The 23,110-nt window shown below is 39.9% G+C and overlaps 1 protein-coding gene across 1 annotated transcript in view; it reads left to right on the top strand.

Annotated features, from left to right (window-relative positions):
* ece2a (endothelin converting enzyme 2a) overlaps positions 1–19,212 on the top strand; it is a 65,454-nt gene extending 46,242 nt beyond the window's left edge. Inside the window, exon 4 of the mRNA XM_055032535.1 lies at positions 18,788–19,212. Coding sequence (XP_054888510.1) covers positions 18,788–19,078 — 291 coding nt within the window. The 3' untranslated portion in view covers positions 19,079–19,212. The remainder of the gene's footprint in view (positions 1–18,787) is intronic.
* Positions 19,213–23,110: the final 3,898 nt, after the last annotated feature.

Below are 23,110 nucleotides of genomic sequence, written 5' to 3'. Positions count from 1 at the left end.
GTCTATTAATATAACATCTCTGACTCTGAGTATTCAACAGTTCTTGTTCTGCAGTTTAATTAGTGCTGCTGTCACCATGATACTGCTTCTGACCTGAACAACAAGCTGCCATTAGAGGTTCCCAGCTATGGTGTTAAAAGATCGATTTGTGATGTATTCAGTGGGATTAGGAAAAACGAAGCTTTCATCAAACTAGTTCTTAACCGATAAATATAGCTATACAGGTTTATAGCTTAATTTGGGTTATGAATGGAATAAATCTCAATATACCATGTTTTTTTAAAAAGAAAAAACAGAACAAAAAAATACACATGACATTTCAGTATAGCTTGCACTTAGAGCTGTTCCTAAGTTTGTCACTACTTCTCATTGCAAGGAAAAATCTCCTGGCTGTAACTCCATGGCTTGTGTGGAATCACAACTTGGCAAAGTGGACCTTTGGTGTGACCCGGGACACATTTCCATTCACACTGCCAAAGACAGACTGTCAGAAATGTCCCACATCACCTCTGGATGTAGAAAATGGAGCTGAATGTTTCCTCAGTTTCCATGGAGTGAATTCAAACCTGTTTTTAGCTCTGTCTGCTGGTTAGCTGATCAGGCAGGATGCACATAATGCCAAATGTGAATAGACACATACACAATATTCACAGGTTGACGGGGCACATTACAGTCAGCAACACATTTTGTGTGAAGAACACTTCTCCCCCCCCAAAAAACAGTAAGCTGTTCTGTAAAAAACAAACCTGGCAACCATCAATGGAAAAAGCCTAGCTGTGTGAAAAGAAGAGAGTGCTTAGTTCAGGGGACAAAGAAGAGCTGAAAACAATACAAAAAGGATTCAAATATAAGGAGGGGAAAGCCAAAAACATGAAATGTACAAGAGAGGAACATTGAAAGACACAAGTGGGACGTGGAAGAAACAAGACATTTGGCTCTTTTGAAAAAAATAAGTCCACTGTTGTACAACTAAATATTTTTCAGAGTTTTCTATTGCAAGTGTGATCACAGCCTCAGTATGAAGTTGAAGCTCAACTGGGAACTCAAGGATTACTGCATGTCTTCACTTATCCCTACAGATGTTTGACTCAGTAACAGCATCAGCTCGTTTCTTGTCGTTTCTTGTTTAGCTGCTTTGTTGAGCACACCTTGGTTGGTTCAGTCATGGTCATACATGAATTTCCTTCCATTTTACAACCAGGCAGAACTTTGTTTAGCACACCAAAGTTTAATAAAATACTTTGAGGTTTGATGTCAGAAATGTGAAATAGCTCAGGTGTTAAAATTATTTTAACAAAGCTCTTCATAACACTGAACTTCTGAGATGCGTTTTTTCTCATTGGGTTTGATTTGAAACAACATCCACTCAGCAACTCCAGGCTTACCCATCAAAATGATTGTGATGCATGTCTATGACTTGCCTTGTGCACATTTTTGCTGTCTGCTCTGTTTATGTTCCAGGCACTCATGTTTGGGTTACAGCCATAATGAAGGAAGTGTGACTGAACTTTGCAGGGCGGTTTGTCTCAGTGACAGAGCATATAAACCTTGGACTGCATAAGTAAGAGGCGGTCTCAATGTGTTTGTGTGTATGCATCCATCTGTCCTGCAGAGCTGGCCGCCAGTTACTTTGCATATTGTGTATCCGCTGACTGTAAAGCACGTTCGTGTTCCCAGGCTTTTCATGTGGCAACAGGCAAAACTGCTGCAGGTTAAGTTCGGCCTGTAAAAAACAAACAAACTGTGAGGTAGATGGAGATGAGGAAGGGGGGAGGTGGTTCGGGAAATCACAATGGGTTGGTTAGTAATTTCTGGGAAGCAACTGCTCTCTGAGGAGAGCTGCAAATGACTGTGTTATAACTTGATTTACCTGCTGGCAGACTGCACTGCCTCCTTGTAATTTTCTTAGTAACAAACAAATGAAGCTTCTTGCCTCTTTTTGCTCTTTATAATGTTTGTAACTGCGTGGATGGTAGACGATAACAGCATTGCCTCTTTAACAGGAGCTTCTCGCAAATATACCTGGTCTACACACCGAACTTCAAGGCATACTGTTGCAGTCACGATTTGAATGCAGCCCGAACAACGAGGCTCAAACAAAGATATTGGAAAGGAAAACATTACATCAAACAGAACCAAAGCCCATAGTCTGAAATGCGTGCATACTGGCTCTTTTCTCCGTTTGTCACTCGTACATGGGATTCGCACATAAACGACAACCCTGTCGTGAATGTTCTCATTCTGTCTCAAGACGCTGCTTTTATTGAGTAATAATGAGTACAATGAAGTCGATTTTATCTCCCCTTTCCTGTAACTTCTTATATATTGGCAGTAGTCAACATTAAACTGACCAACTCTGAGTTTATGATGTAGTTAAGAATAAAGCTGATGCTCAGAGTTTTAAAATTTCAGTTTACGCCTAATTTGCACCGCTCTTCAGTATTTTCCTGTGATTTGGCTTCTCTTAAGTCTTTTCTAATCTCCTTTTTCTTTCTTTTTTTTTTTTTTTTTTCCTCTTTCTCAGCCTAACTCTTGCAGGGCCTGTTTCTATAGCAACAGGTCACCATGGAAACTAGCTGACAGTGCAGAGCCTCCCATCCCATCCCATCCTGCTCTCACCATGCAAGAAGTGCTTGGAGAGAGGGAAAGTTGTCTTTCTCGCTCATCTTCTTTTTTGCTTCGTATTTCAAGCATGCAAAAAATGTAGCGAAACAGAAACCCTTAACTAAACCCTAAATGTTAAATAGAGGTTCAGGTCATATGCAGGTAGGCCAGACCTGGAGGAAATAAGAAATTATAGTCACTATCGGAGCAATATTTCAATCGCAAAGAACTCTCTGGATACAATATTTATTAGGCTATAATATTTTATGCGCCCTCCCTTAAAATTCTACTTGAACACTTCGATGGACTTTCACCATTCTTACCCATTGGCCACTTTATAAGGTACACCATGATGGTTCTGGATTGGACCCTCCAACGATATGTCAGATGAATTCCTCTGAGAATTTGGTTCATATTGATGTGATGGCACAACACAGTTGCTGCTGATTTATCTTTTGCACATCTAGGATAGAAATCGTCTCCAAAAAAAGAAAAAACGAGAATTGGCAGAAAGATGGTAGCAACATAACAGGATCTCCGGTAGCCACTCACTGCATTCCAGTCATAAGGAATAACATCTACGCAACACGATATCGTCTTGGAGTTTCTGCAGATTTACCAGCTTCATAATAATGATGGGAATCTCCTGTTTGCCCACATCCCCAAAGTCGCTCTGTAGGCCTGAGATCTGGTGACTGCAGGGGCCTCATTGTTATGTTCAAGAAATAAGTTTAGATGATTTGATCTTTGGTGTATTATCCTGCAGCAAGAAGCCATCAGAAGATTGTTAAACTGTAGTCATAAAGAGATGGGCAGGAGCCGTAAGAGTGCTGCGGCTTTTAAATGCAGCTACGGGAATCAAAAATGTCCCCTCACAATATCATATCGTCACCTCCTGCCTGAACCACTAATAAGAAACAAGACAGAGCCACAAGGTTATACCTAATATGGTGGCTGGTGAGATTAAAACATAGTGACGAGCATAAGGGGAGATAAATAAATATCTGGATGATAGAGAAGAGAGTCATAAGACTTAATTGACTATTGTTGCAATATTAAGCAATGTAACGTCTTCGTAATATCCTCTAGCTCTAATTTAAGAAGTGTACACAACATCACAGCAATGAGCTAAATTCAAACACCCCCAATCTTAATATTTTGGGTTTTTTGAATAGTCTTTGGAGATTTTCTATTCTTTCTTTTACATCATTGCCTAATAGCGATATTTCTGGCAAAATTGTTAAACAATGAAAAACATGTTCAACAGCTCCAATGTTGAAATTTCAAATGACCTTGTTGTTTTGTTTTGTTTTTGTTGCACGTGTCTATTAATCTGGTGAAATGTTCACTTTCTTTCCTCAATATATCTCAAAGCTTGCATCTTGCCTACCCACTGCTATCTGTATAGGAAAATATCCAGAGGCCTAAAATAACTGCACCACTTGACAAATGATGCAATTATACAGAAAAAAAACCAAAAAAAATGGACTGGGCTTTTATGTCAGTTCAAATTTAGAAATAGACATGAAAAAAGCCCTAACAGCAGAGATTTCAGAAGACAACGCTTCTCACGTGTGAGGCGAGCAGAGATGGAGTGGGGGAGATGCTGTGCCGTCTTACATGCTCAGAACAGTTAATGTTGCTCTGAAGTCTCTTTACTTGCTGAAAAAAAGCCTTTGGGGATAAGTCAGTTTGTTCTGTCCTGTTGTGAATGGATTTAAAATTAGCCGTTTTTTGGACACAGCTCAGCAGTGTAACTGCCCCGGTCTGCTGTGGGATTTATTTGTAGCCAGATTATTGCTCCAAGTAATTAATTATGGAAAAACAACAGCCTCGGGGCGCACCAAGTTTTCACAGAACCACCATGGATTCTTCAGCCCTTCATCAGATGGATAGAGAGAATACCAGATTAACAAACAGAGGATGTGTGGTAGAGTGACAGACCTCTGCTTTTTTGTGTCGTGACAACATACAGACCCTCTATAAACTATTCAAAACCCAATATACATGTTTTTTTTTTTGTTTTTTTTTGGCAATGATTAGGAAACATAGAAAGTTTTCCTCATGTCCCAGTTTTAAGGAGTTTAGTAAAGAGTGGAGGCTCTGCTCGGTGGGCGAGTTGCAGCCCACTCTCTGCCGCTGACCTGGTTTACAGCACGTGATTGCAGGCTGCGGATGCAGTCTCCAAGCTGTGTTCCCTGCCTGTAGGATCGACGGCTGACACAAAAATAGCTCAGAGAATGGTTGAGTATTTTTTGATTTGGATTTGACATTTCTGAGGTTGGACAGGGCACCGCACAAGCCATTTGTTTTTTTTTTCTCCAGGAAGGGCTTAAAATAGTAAAACCTAGCAATGTTTTTATTCTTTGAAACATTTTTAGGATTTCTTTTTTTTTCTGCTTTGATGGCTGCGGCGGGTAGAGCAGGATTTGCTGTAGTTTGGTGTGAGAACAGCATTATTATTAATCACTGTCCTCACAGGTGAATTGAAACAGTAGAAGCAATGTAATTTGATATTATGACAAAAAATCTCATGGTGTATTTGACAGTCTTTATCATCAGTAATGGGTCACAAATTTCAAATTGTGTGTCTTATATTTGACATGTTTGAGACACTTTGACGCAAGAGAGTAAGAGATTTCCTTGTTTCCTGTTGCTTTGCTGTAATTGACTAAGAAGACTTCATGGTTGGGCCAGGTGGCAACACATGCAAACGGACAAATTGGAAAAATGTTAACTGCTTTTGAATTTTTTGATTGCCTTTATTTTGGGTAACTTGTAGAAAAAAGAAAAAAGTGAAATAATGAAAAACAGGTGAAACTGCTTTTAAAACAGCATCTGAAACAAATAAATTAGCACTCACCAAAATCTGCACAACATTAAATCACTTTACGTCGCTGTGCCGTATTTTCGACATGAATCGTTTTTTTTTTTTTTGTTGTTGTGGCATCGTGCTTTCCTGCTCCTGCAGTGCTGTGTACTTGGGGAACTCCTCTTGCTATAAAATGTGTGTTAAAGCCTCCTAACCAATGACTCAGTCTCACTTAAGTCACTCCAACATCAGCTCCTGCAGCTTCTGCTACTCCACTCACTGTGGGAGTCCGGTCCAGCCGCAGGGAAGTAGAAAACACCTGTGAACTGTGTCCTGGAGCCTCTCCATCAGCACGGGTCCGCTGCAGCTGCACCTCGTAAATCCAGCTCAGGTTTCTTGGCAGGACTTGGCACTAAATCTTAGGCGTCTTTACTGACATCCTAAGATGTGTTTAAACAGCGGTTGGCCAGACAGCCAGGGCTTGGCACTGCCAGCAAAGCCATTGAACGGGAGAATGATGCCAACTCTGTTTTAGAGGATACACCCTCCAGTAAATGTCGTTTGCCTGTGCACACGCTGCATCCATAGATTATATCAGGTGTCCCTCATTGGCTGGACACCTGATATAATCTATTTTACCACAACAAAAATGTCTTTTAATTACAATTACATGTCACACTGTAGATGCTATTTAGCTCTTACAGGTTAACATAGCTGTTGAACTATTTAGTTTAAATAGTAGCAGCTTTTTTTGTTACAATAATACAGTTTAAAAGGCGTATTTCAAAGCGCACAAGGTCACCTTACAAATTTAAAGCAGTAAACATTTTAACATAGACAACCAAAGAGAGAAAAACGGTGGAACATGTTGATCAATCAGTGAAAATGCTTGTTTGAACAGACAAGTTTTCAGCCAAAATGTAAAAAGAGGCAGAGTGTTGGTATTGCTGATGTCGGGCGAGGGTCAGATCGGCTAAAGTCCCTGAATCTCATAGTGGCCGGATGAGAAGGAGGCCAACTTTAGAGATTGAGAGGGAGTGTTAATGTGAAGGAGGTCGGACAAACATGAAGGAGCAACATGACGGATATCCCTAAATAAATAAAGATGGATTTTACAGAACAAAATTAAGCACAGAAGGATAAAACTGGATAAGGATAAGACTAATAGTTTTTACTTTTTCCTTGTCTGTTGGCAGAGAAAGGCACTTTCTTTAGCGCCTTTCTCTGCGCTAAAGAGAATCAACATAGAAAAAATAGGTGCTGGCTGATGAGTGTTTCATTTCATGGCACTTTTACAGTAGTTGATTCCCTAATACATACCACAGTATGAACATGCTCCACCTAAAAACGCTGTTACACATTAAATAGAGAGGTATGCAGGCATAAGACTAAAAGAGCTGTAACATTTGCATGTGGAACTGCATAATAGAGAGACAAATGCACGATTACTTCCTCCTATTCCTCTCTAAGATCTCTCCTACATTTTTGTAATCTGCAGCTCCAACCACCATTTTCTGCTTTTTGCTCTCTGTAGTCATCGGCGTCCTTAATGAGTTTTCAGCTGCTCATCTCCTCCCTCACATACAGTACAGTCACACTACACTGAGCTCCAGCCCATCACTCGTTACCCTCTGCAGCTATGACTGCCTGGCTGAGAAGACTCCAACACTTGTCTTCTGTTCTTGGTCTATAATGAGACAGTAGAGGCGTCGCTCTGAAACAGTTTTATGATTTAACACTTAATGAGTCTCAGCCTGGTGTGGCAGGAGGAGCTGCTGCATTTAAAAGAAAAGAAATGTTTTGTCTCATGGTGGACACAGAAGATACTAAGAGATAATTGCAGTCTTGCAGTCATGTTCAGATCAGAGGAGATTTGATGGCACCTTATATTTATGCAAGAATACATAAAGGTTTTGGTTGGAAATATATTTTCTCGAACATGAGTTTGAAATTATCTATGTAATCCCTAAGGCTTGGATGGTTTAGCAGATTATATTTTAGTAAATTACAAAAAAAAAAAAGAGAAATGCTGTGTTAGGGTCTCAGATTTTAGCTAGAGTTTCTGTGACTTTTGGTAGTTATTTCCTCTTTCAAATCCATCATTAATTTCAGGTTTCCTTGTTGTCTAAGGGAAGAAAAAACAATGCATATTTCTGTGTGTTGGTCAAACTCACATGGAAAGGATCCCATTGTTGTATCTGAAGTTTGTGGGTTTGATTTTTCCAAAATATATATTACCAAGAAGAGCTAGATAAACACACTGGCTCTCCTGTGTTTAATTCTTAAGAATAAATTGGCTGAAGTTGTTTGGATTTTTTAAGTATCTTTTTTTTTTTTCTGTTGGTATGGAAACTGGCCTGCCCACGCATGCAGCACTCCTCTGCTGTATACAAGTTTCCTCCAGCTAATGCTTTCTTCAGTCACTCACTAGCAGGTAATCAATGCACCAGTTCCAGCAGAACCAATATACAAAAAAGAAAACACAACCACCACTTGAACCAAACTCCAGTTTTGTCTTGGCACCGTAAAGATCTGATGTGCATTAAAATCTCTTTGAAAGTCCCAGTGGTGTCTTTGAGTCAGTCGTCGTGTCACCAAACTCGGCCAATTAATCTGATTTCATCTTAGTCTTCACGTAGTGAGTTTGCCTTGTGGAGCTTAACTTGTCAAATCGATGGCCTTTTTAAGGTTACTTCAATGTATTGAGGATTACTTGTATTATAACGTAAAGGAAGAACAAAGGTGGCGGACGGCGAGTTATTACGTAATGTTTGCACTAGTTTTTGGGGGGGTTTCCCTGTGCTATTGGCCCAATAAAAACCGGACTGTGTTAGTGTGTGACTGTGGGAACCTCCACCCGGCTGTCCTGTCCCCCTTCCCCCGTCCCACGGGAGAACCCTTCGGCAGCCAGACACACTGGCCCATTTTCACTTCCTTCTCTGCCTCTCCTTCCACGTCTCTCTCCTCCTCCAGCTGCTGCCAGGCTTTTTATATCTGGCTCCCCATTAAAAAGGACAAAACACACTTTATTGATGTTTTTCTCTTTTGGCTCTTAGTCTTTCCACAGGACTTGTCAGCGTTGATTCTCTTTTGCTTTGCTGTTTGGCAGCTTTTGGCAAAAAAACTAAACAAATGGTCAATTAGATAAAGTAGTGAAGTGTGTTGTGTCATGTAAGATGTAACAGCATGAGTTGCCAAAAACAGCAAGTACTTAATATCAGACAGTTGTAGTGATGGAAGTGGACCCACAAGAACACCAAGGATTACTGAGTTCCTTTGAGTTTCTTACATTTTTGTATCAAGCAACAAAACCTGACCTTCACATAGTTTTTGAAAGCAGATTTAAAATAAGTTAGAAAAAAACAAAAGCCCCCAGTTAGTCAGCTTTATGAATGAGTAAGTGAGAAAAATGATCCATTATTGCAAATCTGTTAGTGGCAAAAACCGTCAATTAAGGTTTTCTGCATTGTCCTGTTGAATCGCTCCATATCTCTTATTAGAATTACAGACAGTCAGGGACAAAACATGCTTTCATAACAATGGCTTCCTGGCTGCATCTTTCACATCTGTGAAATGTTTTATAACGTCACCCAGGCCTAAGCTTCTCCAGATATTTGTCCCTGACCTGTCTGCTGTGTTCCTTCACTATAATGGTCTCTAACAAATGTCTAAGGACTTCACTGACCAGAGAGATTAAAGTGCGCATTAGATGACTTTTGTAGCCACAAAATTTCCCTTTGCTTTATTTAGGAATACCAGAATGATAGGGAGTTGTCGCTGGGACTGCCACAAACACATATGCATGCTGCACTTTTCATTTTCCTTCGCCTTCATAATTATGCATTAAGTTTGTTTTGGTCTATCATATTAATCTTCTACACTACATTGAAATTTGTGGTTGATTATTAAGATAAATATGGAAAGATTATGTGAAGACTAACATCAGCTATATTTAAGAAAATATTCGTTTGTGCAGACAGCATAAGTTTATTTCAAGAAAAGAAAACAAGTAATCCTACTATATTACAGATGTCACTTTTCTTAATGAATGAATCTCATTAAAAGAAAATCACATTAAAATGCATTAGTTACTAACCAAGTCTATCAATTTGGGCCACATTGAATTTGTAGAGTTAGGGACAGAGATGCAGAGGAAACGAAAGAGAAGAAGGGAGAACAGAGGGGGACACCCTGTTTCATCTCGCTGCTTCCTTTTTGAGCAAAACATGTCAGTGAACCAGCCGCTCACGTTTTGCTCCAGTTTCTTCACAGCTCCTTTTCCTCAGAGCTTAACTTCCCCCCCCCAAACTACTTTGAAAGGCAGATGAGTTTATTAATTACACATTCGCTGACTTCGTGTATTCCCACCATGACGAGGTGGTTTTTTTTTTCAAAGTTTGCAACATTCTTTTTTTCATTATACTTGTCCAAAAATAGCAAACACTGCTTAATTAATTCAGCCTAATTGACCGCAGCTGAATGTTTAAAGCAGTTCCTCAGGAAATTAATCTCTCACACACACACACACACACACACACACACACACACACACACACACACACACACACACACACACACACACACGCATACCAGGGAACAAATGCATGAAAAGCAGTGTTGGAAAGAATGACAGTGGGCACGTGTCGGCGTCCGAAATGCACCTTCGTCTTTCTCGGACGGTGAAAAAAGTAGTCAAGTAACAAGGACACCATGAGAGGAATGAAAGAATGATTAGATAAATGCAAAAGTGGTTGCTATTTATGATGAAAAAGATTTTCATTTCAGCCTGGGAGGCCAGACTGCTGTGAGTGGAGAACGTGACAGCTGAATGTGAAGATGCTCATTGCTTCGGCAATAGACCCAAAACACACACGACGACTTTACATCCCACAGCATGAGTCTGTTGTTCAAAATTAGCCTGCAGACAAGAGTTTCCCCCATTTTAAGGAGAGATAACCAGCTCACGTGAGCTTTCCTCTGAATAGACGCTTTGTGAATGCATCAGCCATGACCCAGTTTAGAGCTGCAGAGCCGTAAAAAAGATTGCGTGTCTGCTTTTGGGGTTTTTTTTGTTTCACTTAAATCTTTCAGATCATCAAGCTAATTTAAATGTCAGACAAAGATAGCCCATATAAATACAAAAATCTATTTCCAGCAGGTGATTTCTCTAAATAAAGGAAGATATTGGTTGGTTTTTGTGACCAATCAGACCGTATGTGAAATAATTCTCCACCTTGTTAAATTATGAATAATGCACAAATTTTTGGTTCATTTTCATTTGCTATGTTTAGACACAATTACTGTCAGAGCGGTAAAATCAATAAATGACTTCAATAGATCCTGTCTGACAATATAAAATAGGCTAAAAGATCTCAGCTACACATCATGTCCCAACCTAAAGAAATGTAAACAAATCAACAAGAACAACAAAGGTTGTTGTCAAATCATTATGCCTTGATCTATACAAAATCAAGATAAAAAAAAAACATTTCTGAAGGTTTGGCACTTGACCAAGCCATAGTGAGAGTCAATATTAACAAAATGAAAAAGTAAAGGGCTGTGATGGTCCTCCCTGGACGGCCATCTAAAATTACTCCCAAGAGTTTATTGAGAACTCATTTAGGAGATCTAAAAAGAACATCTGACGCTTTGTCGGCCTGACTTGCCTCAGTTAAGGTCAGTGATCCTCATTCAGCAATACCAAAAAAAAGTCCAAGTGGCATCAGGTAGAGAGTTATGACGTGTGTGTGCGTGTGTGTGTGTGTGTGTGCGTGTGTGTGTGTGTGTGTGTGTGCGGGGGTGCGTGTGTGTGTGTGTGTGCGTGTGTGTGCGTGTGTGTGTGTGTGTGGGGGGGGTGTGTGCGTGTGATTGGTAAGAATTTTGCGGATGTACTTGTTTTTTGCAAAAAAAAAAAGCTCTAAATGCACAATCTCCAGAAGCTGTTTTTTTTTTTTTAGCCCAAGAGCAAGAAGGACAGCTTAGAGGAGCAACTGTCCGAGGCCATGAGAAAGACAAAAACTGTGGTTTTCCCCTGCTTGGTTCTGGTCCAATGAAGCTGAAGAATATTCCACCAACCTCTTCTGGTTATTTTGTGGCTTGCGATAACATTGGAAAATTGAATAACATTTTCAGCTTCATCGATCATTACGCCCTCCTTCTGCAAATGTGTGAAATCATAATAGTCATTCCTGTCTGCCATGATCGCTGACATAAACCACACATGTGACTAAACACCATGACGTGTGCTGCAGCAGGATGGGTTTCACAGGAGCTCGGCTCGCGGTGTCATACGGTCCTCGGAGTGTCGGTGCAAAAGCGGAAACATGTGACCACGCTTCAACTGTTCAACGTTAGCCCAAACATGCTAGGCCAAAGCAGAAGCTTTCTGATATGCTTGTCAGTCTTGGATCTTTTAGAAATAATCTTTCCATGATGCATCTCCAGATTATACTTCGTGTTTTCTATTGTCACGTTTCCTAGCTGCTTGTTAGCCTAACTCTTCAATAAAAGTTGTACTTTTTTGCTGCTTTCGAGCAGTGTCCACTTCTGACCTACACTTTTTAGAATTACCAATGTAAAACCTTTATTTCTCTCTCTCCATGACAACCCAAGAAGGAAAGGTGTGCCTAATCGAAAGGCAGATTGATACTGTCTTCATGCAAGCCCACACAGTTTGTTCTAAAACTCGGCTCAGGCCAGAGTTAAGGGAGGCTGTTAAGCTTAAAAATAACCGTTCGCCCTGTTAAGACGGCTTTATGCCAGGCCACGTATTCAAGCGCAAACAAGCAGTTTTGTCTTAGCGATGGAAGGGTGAGGAGAAAAGAAGTGAAGCTTTCTGATGTATAATTCATCTGTGCAGTCAGTGGGTGGAAGGGAAGGGATAAGAAGAGGGAAAATCACGGGAGGGAAGGTGGGTGGAGGAAAAAAAGAGGGACGAGGCTGGGAAAACAGGAAACATAGCACACTCACGTTCTGCTTACTTTTCATCATCGCTCTGAGCTGTGCAAGTCCTCCAAGGGGAATATGGCTCTGTTTTGCACCTGTCACAGGTGTACTCAAATGGGTGAAGATTTGTTCTGCTCTCTTTAAAAGTGTATTTTTTTTTATATTTTGTGCAGAAAATAGAAAAATATTCATCAAACTTGAGATCATTCATATCTAATGGTGCACACAATTCGTCTTTTTGGGCTAAGAGCATTTTCATATTTGGTTCTTAGGAAACAAGCAAAGCAGGCTGTCTCGGAGAACAGATTTCCTTTGTTAGGAGACCTGCGATAAGCCCCCTCCACCCCAGCTCTCCTCAGAAATGTTCACTCCTCTTGTTTCTCCACGCTCCTCTCACCCACTACCGCGTCGCTTCTCTGTCTCCTCCAGACATTTACACGTTTTTGCCATCCACATGCTTGGCTGCAGGCTAATGGGTGAGGTGATATGGAAAGAAAAGGAGGCATTTGATTTAAGATGTTCATTCCTACATGGGAGGGGTTTCCAGATGAGGGGGGTTCTGCAGCGCCAGATGACACCAGTAAACAAGTTCGGGAAAATGTTGGGGAGAATTTAAAAAATATATGAAAATATGACCTAAATAAAAAGTACACCACCTCCTCCCTTCGTTTTTCTTTCTCTCTTCACCCCACTTGAAGTGTTTGTGCACTCGTGCACACTTAAAAGCAGCACTCATGCGTGAAACCAATGTATAACATAATGTAGAACGCACGCTGTACCCTCTCAGTGCATTGCGTGCAGTTGCGTTGTGTGTGTGTTTGTCTCTGTGGGTGTACAGTATCTCTGAAAGAGTCAGTAGCTGTGGTTAGCACAGGTCCGCTGTCCAAATACAGATCTCCGCTCCGCCTCACCCACTGCATTCAAACAAAGTGCCAAGCACACCTCTGCGTTCCTCACATTTTATCTTCCTACAAACTTCAGCCCTCATCATCAGGTTGGATCAAAACAGTTGGCCAACAATCCGGTCTTTGGAAGTAGTTTGATGCAGCCGTTCTTTTAAATTTATGGAGCGAGAAACAAAGACTGCAGACCAGTTTCTGCTTTGGTGTTTTACACTCTCTGTCACGCTTTACAAAGTTAATTGAGTTGAAAGGAGTTACCAATTTGAAAATAAAACCAATTTGATCTAAACTGCTGTCCACTTGAAATGACAGACTGGGTGAAGTGCACATCCATCAGAAAGGCAGGCTAGCGGTTACTCTAGAAGAGCTGCAAATATTCGAAGCTCAGGTGGTCGACCAGGCCCACTCTTGACTCTGCAATTCGCAAATGGATCCTGAGAAGCGATAAGAAGCAAAAAATCAAAGCTGAAGGAAATACATGCGAAGTTCCTTTTGACGTTTGCGTCAAATTATACAGGGAACACAGCAACATGGGAAAATGGTCTCTGAGGTGGAAAGTGAAGGGTGTGTCGGTCTTCCACAGAAACTTTTCCTAAACTACATTGATGTTTGTAGTTGTAACATGACACATAAAAATGTTAAGATGTATTGAGTATCTTTTCAAAGAATTGATAATTGACAGTGTTCCAAAATCTGCCATATTTGGGAAATATTTCAAAGTATAAAAACATTAGCAGCAACCAAGTTTGTCTTTTTCTAGTTGTAAAATTTTAACACCCTCCTGAGAAAAACAGTTATTTCAGTTCAGCAGTCATAGATTTACCTTTATATTCTAAGGTGAACCCAGATTATGTAACTCAGCCGTTAGACGGAGTGAAACGACACCGTTGTGGCCGCCACGTGTGTGTCCTCACCAGAGACAATCAGTGATCTCATGTCCCAAACTGTGTCTTCAGGCAAACGTTAGCTCAAAGTAGAAACTGATGAGAGATGGAAGGATAAAACTGAAATGCTGTGCTCCTCCGTGAACTGAAAGTCTAAGCTGTGAAATAGTAAAATAACAACGAAGATCTAGAGAAATGGTGCTTGCCGAGTAAACGAAATGTCAGTCTCCTTGGATGCCTTATCTTGTCTCTGACTGATGCGGAAAGGTCAATCAGGGACAATAAGCTGGCATATACAGAGTTCAGATCAAAAAAGTTGATGCGAGTTCATCTAATTTCCTCAATTTAGCGTTTAGCCTCATGTACAAACGACCTTAGGTTTTAAAATATTACGATAATCCTTTTTGACAATTTTATTAAAAAAAACTGAAATATGAAGAAGTGGTAAAGAAAAAACATTAAAAACAATATTAATTAATAAAATTAATTTATCAGCTTCTTTTACCAGTTTATATACATAATTAAAAACTATAATTCTTCAGTTTAAAAGTCTTTTTTTATATTTTTGCTACCAATCTATTAAAGTAATGACTCTGCTAAGAGCTAGGCATGGGGCTGATGTAAGATTTTTTATGTATCATAACCTTGAGTGAAAATAGAAAAGTATAAAGTACCAAAATTGTACAACAAGATCGGTTTGTTTTTTATTGAAAATGTAAACATCTCAGTTATTCCTATTACTGCTAACTTAATCTGTCATACTGAATGTTAATTATGTTTTGTTTTAACCTTTGTTTATTGGGGTTTTGATTTTGATGCAAAAAAAGGCAAAAATATTGAACCATTTGCTTGGTTGTTTGGGCACTTTTGCTCTCAGTAGCTTGAAGTCTGGATACATTGTGGACACTGGATACTTTCATCTTAAGTGATTATTGTCACATTATCAATTATTGACCTCTTTTCACAACATTCTTGGCTTCTTTGTGGTCAGGAGCTTCATCTTGACATTGAAATACTATAATATGCAGTGTTCAACTGTTTGTCTCTAAGCTGAACAGGATTTAACCTCTGAGGGTCTTGACCTAAAGGACAATGCTGTGCTAAGAGCTACAGGTTATGCAGCAGGAATTTCCGTATGTGCTTATAGTTTGCTAGTATAATAAAGCTTCATGAAGACTGACTTCTGCTCCTGGTCTCCTTGTTGAGCGAGACAACAAAGTTAAAAAAATTTCTCTCAAACTTCCCTTAAGAGCAGACTGTTAATTAGATCACCAGGGATTTCTGATGTGAAACTTAACACCAGATCTCGTGTTTCCTCTTTGTTGTGTTATACCCAAGACAGGTGAGGTCACTTCGACACAGGCTTCCGACACCATGCTGAATAATTCAGCAAAGGTCAGGAAGCTGCGTATGTGTGTGCCTTTGTGTGTTTATGCTTCTGTGTGTGTAGGGATTTCATTAAGCATTCACAGCGTAGTTTCCTCTGTGGTCTGGGAAGAGCCCTGCGACTCACTTTAGATCACATTGCAGATATCTAATTAAAGCGGCTAGATTGAAAACTGGTTTTCAATCCAACACAGATGTTTTAGTTTCAGTATTTGGGTTTGATGTAGCATCTGTCCCTATATTTCTAACGACAGAAATGTTTGGATCATTCATTCATGCATGCACTGACTGTTCCAACAGATACTTTTATTTTTCATATATTCTCAATTGGACACAAGCTTGGACTTTGATAACACTTGAGTTGGGTGCATGTTTGATGTTCTACTAGAAAGTGAACCTCCATTTCAGTAAGAAGGATTGTCATGTAATCAGTTCAGTCTGACTGACATCATTGCCCTGCTAAAGAAAAGGATTCTGCCACCATATAGAAATGTTGGTAGAAATGATACAGGTCATGGTTATGAGCTGTCTGCTTTCAGTAGCTGAGATGCTAACAGTGAGATTACGTCGTTAACCCAGTAGTGCTGACAGTGGTTTGACCTGATTTGTTTTCCATGGTTTAGTGTGTTGATCAGTTCCAGTGACATTAGTTCTTCACTTATCAGTGACGTAACGCAGTGGTATGGAGTCCAGACAAACACATCAGAATTTTGACTGATGACTGGAGAATGCTGTAGCCATCTTTACTTTGTACATAAATTCCTTCAAATTTGAGAAAATGTTTGTTTTTGTGATTATAAGCAGTGGACTATATGATGTTTAAAACATGTTTATCTCTGCCATCACTTCAGCCCTCAAAAGTGTGCTATGATCAACCTTGATTTTCCCATTGAAATAAATTGATTAAGATAGATGGCTCGTTGTTCCCCTGTTTCTGTGTAATTTAATTTGTCTTACATCTTATCCAAACCTTATCCAGCCTTCCTCTTGCAGTACTTCCATGTCGCAGCGGAAGGTAAATAATTTATGTTCAGCCTTCTTGCTGGTAGATATGAATCACTCAAGAAGAGCAGAATACATGTGCTCATTTCAGACTGACTCTTCACTCCAAAGACACAATCAGCATGGTGATGTTGAAGCTGCTCTACTTCACAGCATCTCTCTGTAGAATAACGCTCCGCCTCGTCATTCTGGCTTCATCGCTTTGCCATGATGGCTTTGCCATAAAGTTGTCACAGAAGTTGGACAAACAAAAACCCTCAATAGTTTTTTTGTCCTTGATGTTTGATTGCGTGGTTTTCAATTGTCAGATAGAAGCTCAAATTTAAATACCAATGTGATGGCAAATTGTGAACATAGCAAATCTATATGCTGTCACAGACAAAGGACTCCAGGATGACCAGTAAATATAATTACCATTTAAACTACTGCAGGTAGTTTGTTGTTCCAGCTTGGACCAGATGTGTACAACCTGTTGGCTGCTGAGTTAAATTTAAAATTTGTGCTCCTTCGCCATATCATGTTGACAGTAGTTTTCTTTTGCACTGAAACGTGCACTAATATTACAGTCTTTTATTTCCAAACTCAATTTTCTTACTGGTTTGTCAAAAGCCTCTAGCTCGTCTTTGCACCAGCGTCCAGAGATAAGGCAGTCTTTTTTTTAATTTAAATGTAGTAATGGTAATAAGAAAGCTTCATAAAAAAAAGTTTATAAATTATTTAAGTGACCCTTAGTGAAAAACCGCTGGCAGCTGAATCCTCAACTCTATGAACGTCAACACTGGAGTCCCACAAGGGTGTGTACTTGGTCTGCTGCTGTGTACCTTGTACACTTTTGACTAACTCCTCATCAGATTTGCTGATGACATACCTGTGAAGTTTCATATCTTTAAAAAAAATTTATGAGAAAGAAATGAAGAACGTATCATCATTAAGTCTGAACATCTGTCACCAAATGAATGCTGGCAAAACTTAGGACCTGGTGGTGGATTTTAGCAGAGAGCGACAGTTTTTCTACACGTACCTAATAGTTTTGACAGCACAACTATTAGGTATTTGAGAGTATGACTACCTTCAAATACCTGGCTGTTGTTATCTCTGAAGACCTCACATTTATTGAAATGTGAGGTCTTCAGAAACAAAAAAGCACCTGCACCATCTGAGGCAGCAGACCAGGTTTGGTTACACAAAGTCTTTTTTATTCTAGGGTCATGAACATAAGCCGTCACATCCTAGATGAGGAGCAGCTACAAACAGAACCTTATGGACAATTGATCTGCGCTGCACAGCAGTACTGCAGATCACCTCTCCCTTCTCATCCTCTCACCATCAAAGAGATCATGTCTGTGAATAAAAGACTAAGAAATGTTCTGGGGGATGGTTGCTGCTCCTCACTGTTACATTTCAGATCACATTTCACTTTTCTTCATCTATGAGCCATGAAACACTTCCACAGCTTGTTCTGCACATTGGCAATTTTTTACACTGGTAGTTTTCTGTAATTCGGTCAATGTTTGACAGAGCAACTCCACATAATATTCTGATATGTTTGTGGGGATATTAGCAAGGGTTGATGAGCAAAAAATGTTTATAGAATATAAAAACTTTGTTGCGCTCGGCTTACTGTTCTTCATGTCCTGTCCCCTCACTCCCACTCACACTCTGTCTCTGGAGAAACTTGGTGCCAAAGTCTGACTAAATCTTTGTATCTGTCTGTGCTTAAACCCTGTGTGTGAATGTGTGAGTGTGTTTGTATACTGTAATCCTGTTTTTAGCTCTGGAGTTCCTTCAAGAAGTATAAACACAGGAGTGTTTTTGTGTTCGCACAGCGAGTTAATTGTCTGCATGACTAAGCAGAGGATTAGTGTCTCATCAGGATGACCTGTTTGTACCTCAAATTAAGACGGCTACGTTGGACATGTACCTGCTTTAAGAAGTTAGAGATTGAAATAATTTGACATTTGGTAGATGTGGATGCAGCGGACAGATTTAATTTTAAGCAAAGTAGCAAGTAGTTAGATGAGTCAGATGTGGATTGTTGCTCAGCCTTACTGAGCAACAAACCAATGGTTTGTCCTGACTGAGGGCATATTTTCAAAAGTGCTGATGGTCCATAATATTTGCAGCTTTCCTCAGAGGTTTTATAATCCTGCACCAAGTGGATGATTTTGAGCTCAACCTAGTAAAACAGAATTTTCACTAACTAATCTGTCTTCTGTGTTTTTGTTCCTTCCCTTTCTCGGTTCTTCTCTTAGATAAGTCGTTGCTTGAAACCCGGAGGCTGCTTCGTCTCCATTACGTTCGCGCAGCCCTTCTTCAGGAAACGTCTCTACGCACGCACCGTGTACAACTGGTCCGTCAGACATGACAGCTATGGTGAGGGCTTTGAGTATTTTGTGTACGTAATGACCAAAGGAGACCAGCTCAGCCCAGAAGATGCGGCTCTGGAACGGAGGCTTCTGGAGGAACCCAAACCCCAACCCACCAGCTGTCCCACCCCTCAAGACGAAGAGAATAATGACTTCCTGTGCAATATTAACTTATGATGTTGCTGAAATGTGGACATTAATCTCAGGAATATTTTATGTCTTATCTTACGGAAGCAGAAGCGAAGTGACATATTTATTACTTTCAGTGTTGAAAATAATTTTATCTCAATTTTTAGTATTTTTAATAATTTAGCTTTTGTAAACTTTTATACATGTTGTTGCTACTATAGAAATATTTCTGCAAATTCATGTGATTGTAGTTTTTGTTGCTTTTTGTAAAATTTGAACAGGTATTTTTAGGATTGTATTTTTTGTTAACACAACTCAACTGAATTGGTCTAGCCATAAACCAAATAGTTGCCTTAAGGATAGTGTTAGATTAGGAAAAAGTGAACAACCACAGCTAAATAAACAGGCAGCCTTTTTAGAATATTTTTTTTCTTCCTGTGCAAACATTTCAGCATTTTTCCATAAATTTTTCATCAAAAAGGAGCAGGTTGGTGTGTAACATAAGATACAGGCACTAGGTTAAAATAATCATTTGCTATTTCATATTGTAATCACAAACAAAACCACAAACAGCTCCTGTGTTTTGCGTTACAGTTTGAGTTTGCCACGTTGAAGCAATTTGCAAAACAAGTCATCATGTCTCAATCCGACACCTGAGAGCCACAGCAGTCTGCCTGTTGAGAAGGTGTTAAAACTCCATCAGTATATCTGTCAGCGTCCTCCTCTCGTCTGCTGCTGGTGTCGGTTTTATGCTCAACACAAAAGCTTCATGCTCAACACAAAAGCTTCAAGGTGCTTCATGCCATTTCTCACACAGCTGTCAAGCAGCATTTATGCACATGTGCTTCCAGCTACAAGGAACGACCCACCCTGCATGTTATTTGTTCAAGACACTCGATACTGGATGTCGGGTCATGTGCCCGCCTGCTGCTTAAATATAGCCCATTAATGACACACACAGCCATGCGTGCAGACAGGGAGGAGGACTTCTGACTGGAGGGGAGGGGATCGCATTAATAAAGTAGAAATCATTTATTTTTAATTCTCCACCGAGATCTAATTAACGCCTATTTTTAAGACTTGGGGAGAGAAGATGTGATTTTTCTGAAGGCTGTTCTTTCCTTACACGGTTAGCTTGTTGGAGCAACATCATGGTTTGGTCAGCTTCAGCGCTGTTGTTTATCAGACTAATCTCACTGTATGGTCTACTTTTATTTTAGCTGGCACCGCAAAATAAAATTATACATATTTAATGGACTTACAATATTAATGAGCTAAGTGAAGTACAATGCTTTGTTCCAGACACAGATTTCTTTTTTTCTTTTTTTTTTATGCAACTTTAGATGAAGCCGCTAATTATGAGATTGTCATGTTTTCAGTAACATCTAAAGCTGCCTTTCCTGTCTGGAGTGCAAACTAAAAGCCTTGCCATCCAAAAAGGCCTGCTAAACTAACCCTGTGGCCTGTTATTAATTATTATGTTGCTGTCATCGTTTCAGCTTCAGAGGCTAGAAACTGCCTCATGTGCATTACCACCTTAAAAACTGACACTGTGTAATCTACACTCAGAATCTGTTTAGAGTTCTGTTACTGTGTTGTATTAACGCCTTATTCTCATGCTGTCTTTCCAAGTTGACTGTTAACATTATGTACAGAAATACAAACTTATTTCAAGATGTTTCTGTGAAAAAGAAACAAAAGTTCTAACATACGTACATGCTTAGTGTTTGCCATTTGTTTTTGCATAAAGATGCTTACAGTGTTTTAAAATAAATGCATGTTTTACATTCAGTGTCCTAATATCACCATAAAATTTGGAGAGATTTTTCTACAGAAAACTGAAGCCAGTCTGGTCTAACGTCATTCATGGGAATGATAGGGGTTTTCCGCATGGGCTTTGGTTGTTTTGAGTCTAAAACTCAACTGGAGTGTTTGTTGCAGTAAAGCTCAACATCAGTTTAATCTAACTAAAGCACACAGTTCTAGTTAAAGTCCAAGTAGATATTCAATAATTCCACATGTTTAGCAATGGTAAAACAAACAAAAAAAATGTTTTCCTATTTTTAAAAAATTACACTCAGCCAGTCGGCTTTTAGATCATATCTACAGGTTGATATGGGGACTTGGTATTCCCTGCACTTTTTTCAACGTTAATTTTTGAAGTTTCCCTTTTCCCTCTAACCCTAACCACCAAAATTATACATATTTAATGGACTTACAATATTAATGAGGTCAATGATGCAGCTCAAATTTGTGGATTACTGAAACTACTGCTTAAAAGGGCAAAAACATACAGTAGATGTAAAATAGTTGACTTTATTTTAAGAGGTGTATCTTTCAGGCCTTTTAATAGAACAGTCAGTTACCTCTAGTTATGTATCAAACATAATGTAAAAGAAAGTTTGTTTCACAACTTGATGCCTTGAAAATGCCCCTGTCTCTTTCAGAAGCTACTGCACCATGATGTCACAACAAGGCCTCTCCATTGTGTTGTTTGTAACCATTCATAGGAACATTGGATTGAGAAGTAGTTGGCACGACGAGCTCAGTAGAAATGTAGCTCCACCAGGTGTTTACTAATTGCTGCCGCCACTAGTCTGGAGGAGCTGTGTGGCGAAGGTGGTGAAGGGTTGCTATAAATGTGCCCGTAACATTTGCTCTCATCTCATTACCTTTTCCTTTTACAATATGCAAACACCCACACCCACATGCACACATACAAAACTGTGTTTACACCATGTTTCTGGCTACCAATTGACTTCCATAGTGACAAAAGGGGTGTAGCAGCCTGGCTACCTAAGCAGGTGGGTTCAGAAACCGTTTGGAGCACATCTGATCTGGACAACAGGGAGGGTGCTTATGTAAGTTTAAAATGGCCTCAGCTTTTATATCGACTAGAGAGGCTTCAGCAGCACTGCTGCACTGGGACGTACGAACATTTGATGGATTTATTACCCTGTGGATGGATGGAGGCTGGATATGTCTGCACACGAACGAGGAGAGGATTTCTACTCCCTCAGAGTGCCGACACTTTCCTTCAGTTTCACTTTACCATAGTGTTGTGTTCTGTGCTCATATGGAGGTATTAAAAACTAGAAGTGGTTTACATTAGGTTTCCAGCTGCCTCGGAGGGACTGACTGATGTGCAGTGGCAGAGACCCTACTGAGAGATTTAACTCGCCTGGACTTAAGTTATGTAACCACAGAGCAAAAAACAAGCCTCACGCATGCATGAGAGGTTTGCCATTGTTTACATACGAATCCTGTCTTTCTGATATTTGTTCATTTTTCTCTCACCTGAGCTCGAGTCATTAACCTTTTTCCTTTATGTGTTTTTATATTGGTGAGGAAAAACAGAAACCCGATTTTACTTTTTTTTTCTGTTTCTCCCAAAAACTAATTGTCCTCCTTTCTTTGTTGCCCACAGCAATAATCTATTGCATGCTTAGTGTTTCACGCTCTCTAACTTTTTCAATCCAGTCAAGTTCATTTGTGCAGCACATTTCAGCAACAAGGCAGTTCAAAGTGCTTCACACAGTAAAAACATAATGCCATCGCTCCTCTTCTCAAGCCCCGCCACCGCCATCATGTCCTCTGGGGGCATCGTTTGGCCCTCGGTGATTTGTTTTATGGGTGTTATGTGGCAGATCATGCGACTCAAAAGGTCAGCGGTATGCTTTTATAAATATGCCGAGAGCTCATTCTGCTCAATTTGTGTTTGAACCGAGTCACGACGCAGCTCTTTTGCATCCCTCTGAACCGCCAGCTCCCTGCAGCAGCAATCATGAGCTGCTTTTCTTAAGGGAAGTCTTCCCAGGCATTTGTTGGCCTTTTGTAGTTTTCAAAAATATATATATATCTAACTCACTTTTCACTGCAAGATTGTTGAAAAAGTTTAAAGAGTGGATGAAATCACATAGTTAATAGCAGGTTTTAAAATGTACTTTTCCCCACCTTAGACACTTTTGTTGTTCTGTTTTTGTCACTTGTAAATGCTTCTGATCATCAATAAAAGAATGATACTGATCACGTGTCACACTCAAGGCCTGGGGCCCAAATCTAGCCCGCCATAGCTTTTTA

Source organism: Poeciliopsis prolifica, unplaced genomic scaffold (assembly GCF_027474105.1).
Source record: "Poeciliopsis prolifica strain line A6 unplaced genomic scaffold, Auburn_PproV2 SCAFFOLD008, whole genome shotgun sequence".
NCBI classification, from domain to species: Eukaryota; Metazoa; Chordata; class Actinopteri; order Cyprinodontiformes; family Poeciliidae; genus Poeciliopsis; species Poeciliopsis prolifica.
The sequence above is the reverse complement of the archived record's forward strand: the minus strand, read 5'-3'. Positions and strand labels throughout refer to the sequence as shown.